The 7,877-nt window shown below is 37.2% G+C and overlaps 1 protein-coding gene across 2 annotated transcripts; it reads right to left on the bottom strand.

Moving 5' to 3' along the window:
• Positions 1-4,476: 4,476 nt before the first annotated feature.
• SKIP6 (SKP1 interacting partner 6) lies at positions 4,477-7,562 on the bottom strand. Of its 2 annotated transcripts, XR_015784185.1 has the most exons (3): positions 6,356-7,562; positions 4,693-4,893; positions 4,477-4,586 (listed from the first exon to the last, which is right to left on the bottom strand). XR_015784185.1 is itself a non-coding variant. In XM_088106353.1 (2 exons), the coding sequence occupies exon 1, from the start codon at positions 7,455-7,457 to the stop codon at positions 6,366-6,368; it is 1,092 nt and encodes a 363-aa protein (XP_087962479.1). In that variant the 5' UTR covers positions 7,458-7,562; the 3' UTR covers positions 4,477-4,893; positions 6,356-6,365. The 2 variants fall into 2 exon arrangements, 1 of the variants encoding a protein (XP_087962479.1); XM_088106353.1 differs by having other exon boundaries at positions 4,477-4,893.
• Between the last annotated feature and the right edge of the window lie 315 nt (positions 7,563-7,877).

Below are 7,877 nucleotides of genomic sequence, written 5' to 3' on the forward strand. Positions count from 1 at the left end.
AAACTAGCTTGAAATCATGCTTTTATCCATATTTTCAGAAATAAGAGAGCTGGACAGGTTTATGCTTGATTTCAGTGTTTTTGTGCAGGTTTTAAGGTGAATTTAGTGAAAGAAGTGAAGAAGGAGAGAGATGGAATCAGAAAAGTCAACCAGAAACCAGAAAAGTCAACCAGTCAACCAGAAAAGTCAACCAGTCAACCAAAAAGTCAACCAATCAACCAGAATACGGAAAAAGTCAACCATACGAGTTTTGGGCCAATTTTCTGTGATTTTATGATCTGTTTGGGCTTGGACCCGTTTTCTATTATTTTTATGTCCTATTTAAAGACCTAGATGTCTTAGGGTTTGGTATCTTTGGCAGAAACGAAGCAAACACTCTCTCTTCCACCCCTTTGAAGGAGGATCTTAGATGCTCAGGCTATCTCTTCACCTTCCTAGGGTTTTATCTTTCATTCTTTCATTATTGTTCATCTAGGTTCACCATGAATATGGTGAACTAAACCTTGTATGTTTGTTGGGGAATCAATGTAATCTTTTGAAACTCTCATATATGGAATTTGTGCTTGCATCTTAGTCTAAGACTTATGCTTTCTTTCATCATTAGTTAGGGTTTTTCCTCTTTGCTCAAGGCTTGCTTTGTTTAACTCATTCAATGCATGATTATTGATTTTGTCGATACGGGAACGTACGGGGAAGTCTAGATCCGGGGAATTTCTCCCAATAGTATATTGGTTGCCTTAAGCTCCTGCGCTAAATAAACTAATTATTAGGAATGTTAGGAATCGTATGAACTCGTAATTAGGGAGAAGCCTTCTTGAAAGGTAATTTAGAGAGTGGCATTAACAATGATGACTTGAATGTTGAATTCCTAAAATATATGAGAGTGGATAAGATGAAATTGACCCCCAACAACATATTCATCAATATATTTCATTGAAAGTGACTGTCTTTTGTTTTAGCCATTGATCAACCTCATGCATACATGTTTATTTTCGTCTTTTGCATAGTAAAATCCAATTATTTTGTTCTTAAGTCTTAGCTAATCAACAAATCACATAACTAAACTAGGCCGTGAGTCCTTTGGGAGAACGATACTTGGTCTTACCGAGTTTATTACTTGAAACGATTCGGTCATACTTGCCGATTGTTAAACAAGTTTGTGACATCATATTTTGGTGATCATAAATTTGTCCATCAAATACCGAAGGCCAAAAAACCGAATGAAGGACGACAATGCGGGAAGAAAGGATGACGCCCTTATGCTTGAGAACAACCGCTACAGTGAGACAATGCGCCTAAGGAAACGATTGGCAGGGGAGAGGGAAATAGGGCTTTTGGTTGACGAGCTCGAAATGGGAGAGGGAAATCAGAAATTTAGGTTTTAATCTATCCTGATACTTACCGACGACCTAGGCCCGTCGGTAATTAAAATCACCACCGAATTACCCACGGCCTAAGGACCGTCTGTAATGGGCCGCCAGTAATTTCTGCATTTTTTGTAATGGATTGACAAAGCACTCCATAGTATTAGAGAGAGTATTAAGTATGTTAAATCATCAGATGAAAGAACTCTCAAATTCAAAGAATGTGTTAGTGATGCTGACATAAATATAAGCATGGGTTTGAGATTAGATGTAACTACAAGATGGAATTCAACCTATTTAATGCTTGAAAGTGCAATCAAATATAAGGGAGCTTTTGAAATTCTCAAAGTGGTTGATAGAAATTATAAAAATTATCCATCTTCTGAGGAATGGAATAGGGGAGAGAAAATATGCCAATTCTTAGAACCATTTTATGAGATTACAAACATGATGTCCGGTTCATCTTATCCCACTTCAAACTTGTATTTTATGCAAATTTGGAAAATTCAGCTCATCATTGAAGAGAATTTGTTGAATGAAGATGTCATCTTAAAGGATATGACTTGTAATATGAAAGAAAAGTTTCAAAAGTATTGGAAGGAGTATAGTATTGGGTTAGCTTTTGGAGCTATTATTGATCCATGACTAAAGGTTAATTTTATAACATATTGTTGTAAAAAATTGGATCCTCTAACCTATGCAGAGAAAACAAAGGAAGTGTTAGAGAAGTTCAAGAGGTTATTTAAAGAATATGTAAAGGACTTGTCTACCTCTAGTGTTTCTCTTTCCCAATCACCTACTGAATCCATCTTGATGTCTCAGTCCAATACTGAATGGAAAAAGTTTAAGAGATCAAGGATTGTTTCAGTAAGAATTTTATATTTAGTGTTCAATTTTATTTTTATTTTCAGTTTTTCTAGTTTTGTTTTTGATAATTAATATGTAATGCATTGTAGGATTTTAAAATGTATCAGAATGGATCAAAATCTATCATTGGAAAGAATGAGATAGATGTTTATTTTGATGAACCAACAATAGATGATGATGAAGACGGTGAAGATTTTGATGTGCTCAAATATTGGAAGACTAATGAGAAAAAGTTTGCCATATTGTCTATAATGGCTCGAGATGTGTTTAGTATTCCTACTACTACAGTGGCATCAAAGTCAGCTTTTAGCAAAGGTGGGCGTGTACTTTCGAAATATAGAAGCTCTATTCTTTCAGTGCAAATGTTTATTTGTACTCAAAATTGGCTATATGGATTTTTTGAAAATCCTAGTGGTAAGTGTATATGTTTTTATTTTTAAAGTTACTTTACATTAAATTATTAATTCTAAACTAGTTGTTTGATTGTATTTCAATTGCTTGTGATAGATGAAATTGTTGAAGATATTTTTGGTCATGAGGAAATTGATGAGTCTAAACTTTTAGAAGATGTTGAAGGTCTTCAACATTGTGGGCAGTGAAAGTGATCACAGGCAACTTTAATTTACTTTCTAATTATTAAATTTTTTATTTATTGTTTATAATGCTAGTCCTTTAGATTTCAATATGATTTGTAATGTCAAATTTCATTTTAAACCAATTGGCATTTAGCAAAAGTTGTCCAACATATTGTAAGTCGCATTCCAGAAGTTGAGCTAGGATGTGAGACTCCCCGACATGTAAAAAGGTGTGGCATCTTCTTGTATTTTAGACAATTCTGATGTGATACTTGATTTGATATACTAATATTGTGTGAAGTGTTATGGATCTTGTTACTGATATTAGAGCATGAAATTTGTAGGTTGTAATATGATTAATGCATAAGATAACGATCAAAATTCAGCTTCGAGAGATTAATTTTCTAATCTTAAAATGTGGTGAATTATCTTCTATATGTGATGTGTTACTTGGATTTTGCCTTTTCGTGAATCGGTCGTCCTTAACGTTCTCTGTTTTATGCAGATGAAGAAGACAGTGATTGAACTCGGGGAGATTTCACAATAATCAAGGCGATTTTTTCATAATTAATTAGGAGGTGATTGTGTATAATGTAATTTCTTGTAGTGTGTTTGGTCTTCCACCAATATCCATGTTATAATGACCAGTACTTATTGCTAGTTGCAGAAGTATTAATTTAGTTTCTTCCTTGGCAGTTGATAGATACTTGTTTTGACAGTATTGGTTATATAATTTAGTATATTTTGATTTCCCCTAGGTTTACAGATAGATTACCATATCTCAATCATAAGTGGCAACATGGTCGTCTGTTGATATTTGTCTATGTTTTGTTTATCTTGCTTTGAGGTCCAAACTTGAGAATTGAGATGAAATTGAATTGTTTAAATCATTAGATTAGTTTGAAAATTGTAATGTAAATTTTGTAAAAAAGAAAGCCCATGGACTACCCTGGCCCATAGGGTTTTAGGGATTTTTAGCCATGTGACTTTTTTAATGAAGGGTTTCTTTTGGCTCTGTGGGTTTTTTGGCCCCAACCCACATGGACTAAGGCCAAATCTTATCAAAGGGGCTTACTTGACAGGTCTAATTTGATTGATGTAATAAATAAAAGAAATTTGTTTAATTAGTAAAAATTGAATATTACCAAAATAGCCTTAGTTATTAAAGTAATATAAAATGATTATTGTTAATATTATATTTAATTGTAAAATTGTTTATAAAGAGTAAAAAATTAACATTAATTAATAAAATTAATTTTAAAAATGTACAAAAATTATTATTTAGTAAATTGAATTTATTTTTAAATGTAATATTTTTGTAATATAATTTCACATAATCTTCTCGTTGACACGCACAAGTCATAACCAAAGAATTGAAATACAAAACATCTAATACATACACTAATCCTAACAAATAATTAACCATTGCACAAGACCATTCCAAACATTAATTACTACAATCAAATATTTCAAACCTCGAGCTAATTATTATGACTAGAAAGTTCAAATTCCATGTACAACTGCAATTGTTATAAAAGATTAATACATTGGATTATGGAGGCCTCTCTATTTCAATCAGCCACCCCACTATTCCAGGCAATGCCCACCCCATTTTCCATTTAACCTATATTGTCTCTTTTCCTCTCTCAAATTTGTTTTAAACGACGAGAGCAAGGAATGAAATGCATATTGAAGAGTGAATTTTAGTTTGTCATTGAACAACTGATATTATAACACACTTTTCTAGCATCAAAAGACTTCCTAACGACGATGAAAGCTTCTGCACGCAACAGAGAAGCAACATAAGAAAGAGAGAAGGGAATGAAAATTAAAAAATATTTCTTTATTGGTTTCTCTTAGGTGGAAGGGTGGGTTTTGTTGAGTACCGAGAACTTAAGAACTTTGGCAATTTGCTATCAGAAACATGGATAGGTCCTTGCCGAGATCTTATCAAGTGGAACTGCAAGCTTGAAGAGCCTCCACGTGCCCTCAAACTTGTCCATCTCCTTGGACTCAGATAAGAGCTCTTTATGCTTTGTTCTCAGCCTTGAAGACCAATATACCACTCCACTTGCCAAATGCACGACCTGAAAATCGAATAAAGATGGTTGGAACCGAATACAAGTTGCGGCGGAACCGAATACACTGATGCATTGATGAAGCGAAATCGGATACGCATGTAGGGGAACCCAATACACAATCCTAGAACCGAATAAGCCGGCATTCAATTTTCCTTGTTCAAGAAGAACAAAATACTCATCTTCTATAACCAAATACACCATGCTTTGGCGGGCTTCATTCTTCCTCTTCAGCCTCTTCAACCACTGCTGCCTTTGTCTTCACCCATCATTCTTTCTGTACGTGTTATTTTATACATAGTATTTCACAAATGAAGGAGGACAAATATAACATTTTAATTGAAATCACTGCAAAGCTTAGCACTTCTGCGAAGATTTGAAAACTCCTGTATCTCGCTAATCAATCCAATTCCATCATCTTGTATCACAAGAAACGAACACCAATTTATTTCGCAGTGAAGTAAACACAACCTAAATGATGGTAAAATGATTAGTGATTATCTTGAAAATCCCTTTGGTGTACTTTTATTTGGAATATTATTTATTTTATATGCTGTGCGGTGAAAGAAATTTATAAAATCATAAAAATATAGATTTTATAAAACTCTTGCCACAAAGTATAACTTAAAAGAAAAGCCTTAAAAATATACAGTGAAATTTATATATAGAGTAAACTAAAATCTCATAAAATAATTCATCGAAATGAATTTAGTCTTTAAATTTAGTGTTGAAAGATTGTTCAGGCCAAGCATGAAAATTCAGATCGCTTTATTTTTTCAGATTTCTGTTAAGCTCTAAGTGTATAGGGCACTGTCAATGGAGATGACAGTGGAGATCTGCCACTTCCTGTCCATCTCCTTCTGTGTTTCATTTTAATTCGCTCTTCTTGACAAACTAACTTCTTGAGCAAAGAATCCAACTTTGCATCACTGATAATTATAGCATGCTAATAACCTGTATCTTTCTGTTTGGAAAAAGAATGATGCATACACCAACAAGATGCAGAACACATATTTAGTGTTTAGGCGTAATTTGTGTAAGCACATTTTGACAAGAATTGTGTTGAACTTTTAGGACCAAATATTGTGAATGCATGAATTTGGGTTGCAACCAGAATACAAATTTTCCTAAATAAATGTGCTAGAAGATAGGTATTCTTGGAACTGATTGGTTTAAATTAAACCAGATTATAGTTTCCTGGCTAAAGAAACTGAGTGTCCAAAAATGAAAGGAAATATTTTATTGAGAGATAATAAACAGGTATAGATATACATTTCATGGCATTACCAGAATAACTGGCACCAGTAGATTTACTTACAGCAGCACTGCTAGTTGAGCAGCTCGAGTTATTCACAACTTCACAAACAATGGCACAAACACTGGAGCGATAAATGCCACCAGACCAAACACCAAAGAAACTTATAAGAGATAAAGTGGCAGGAATTCAAAGTAAAGTTTAAAGAATGCTTACAAGAGAAAGGTCACAAGGAAACAGAAGAACAATGCACAACAGAGGAGCCTTTGGGAACAGAGAGAACTTTCCCAAACCAACCAAGTTGACCCCACAGATTCCCATCTGGATCCTTCTGCACTCCAATCTCAGCGCACCAAATCTCCATTTCTTTCCCATTGCCTTGGCACTCCCACACCACACACAATTTCCCACCCAAATCAGCCATGGTGGCCCCACAAAGAAACCTAGGCAAGCCCTTCTCCAACCCCTTCAACTCTTCCCACACCCCGCGCCCCACATCGAAGCCTTTGATTTTCCCCAAATAGTCGTAGCAGTACAAAATACCCTCCACCACGCACGCCCTACCTCTCCACCCGAGATCCAATTCTCCGCCTACGCTCTCCCACGATCCACTGCGCGGCTCGTACGCGATGCCGCCGCGGTCCGCCATCGCGTACACCTTGTCGCCGACGACCGCGCTGGCGTGCATCCACTTCTCCCGGACCTCGGAGGGGCTGGCCACCCTCTCCCAGCGCCCAACGTCGGGGTCTAGGACCTCCGCCCAGTTGGCGGAGCGGGCCCACGTGTCAGCGACGCAGCCACCGAGAACGTAAATCTTTCCACCGAGGACCCCCGCGGCGGCGAACTCCCGAGCGACACGCATGCTTGGACCCGGAAGCCAGCGGTGGAAACGGCAGTCGAGGAGCCAGACGTGGGGGGAGGGGACATCGTTGATGGAGCCGCCGAGGACGTAGATGGTGGAGCCAAGGACGGCGTAGGCGGAGCCCACTGCGGGGGAGGGAATTGGGGGGAGCGGCGTTAAGAGGGGGCTAGGGACTGTGCGGTGGAGCGTGAACCACTGGAGGGAGGAGGCGGGCGTGCGGAGAGTGAGGTAGAGGAGGGGTTGCGTGCAGTTGAGGAGGCAGCGCGTGGTGAAGAAGAGAGGGGTAGAGAGGAGGGTGCGGAAGGGTTTGGAAACGAGGGATAGGATTGGGTGGTGGCAGCGAGGGATGCGTGCTATGCAGTTCAAAGCGACGTCGTCTGGAAGGGACGGGATCAGGTTGTTGGGTGGTGCCTTTGGTGCCTCTGCTTCTCCTTCTGTAGGAGAGGGTTTCCACATGGCTTCTGTTGTTCTCCAACGTTACTTTCCCAACACAACCTACTCATCCATCTCTTTTCTTTTTCTGCCTTCTCAATCTCATTCTTCACATACAATTAAACTAATATTATTTTATTTTTAAATTTTATTTATATCTTTTATTATAATATAAATATAATATTTTATTATTAAAGTAAGTCCCCGAATTATTTTAAAAATGGTATTTATCATAGAATTTCTCTTTTATTATTTGTTTATTTATTTAATAGTTTGATTTTTGTTCAAATGTGTAATAATTGAAAGTGTACCGTAGGATACCTAAATTCACCAACTGTCGACGGGTGCCACGGACGACAGATTGTTGACCCATCTTACGATTGCAATGTCACGATCGCAGGAGTAGCGAACACTTCTTAACGTCAATCGTTTGTTGAGGTCGAC

This window comes from Vigna umbellata, chromosome 2 (assembly GCF_029865625.1).
Source record: "Vigna umbellata cultivar VRB3 chromosome 2, Vumbellata_1.0, whole genome shotgun sequence".
Taxonomy (NCBI): Eukaryota; Viridiplantae; Streptophyta; class Magnoliopsida; order Fabales; family Fabaceae; genus Vigna; species Vigna umbellata.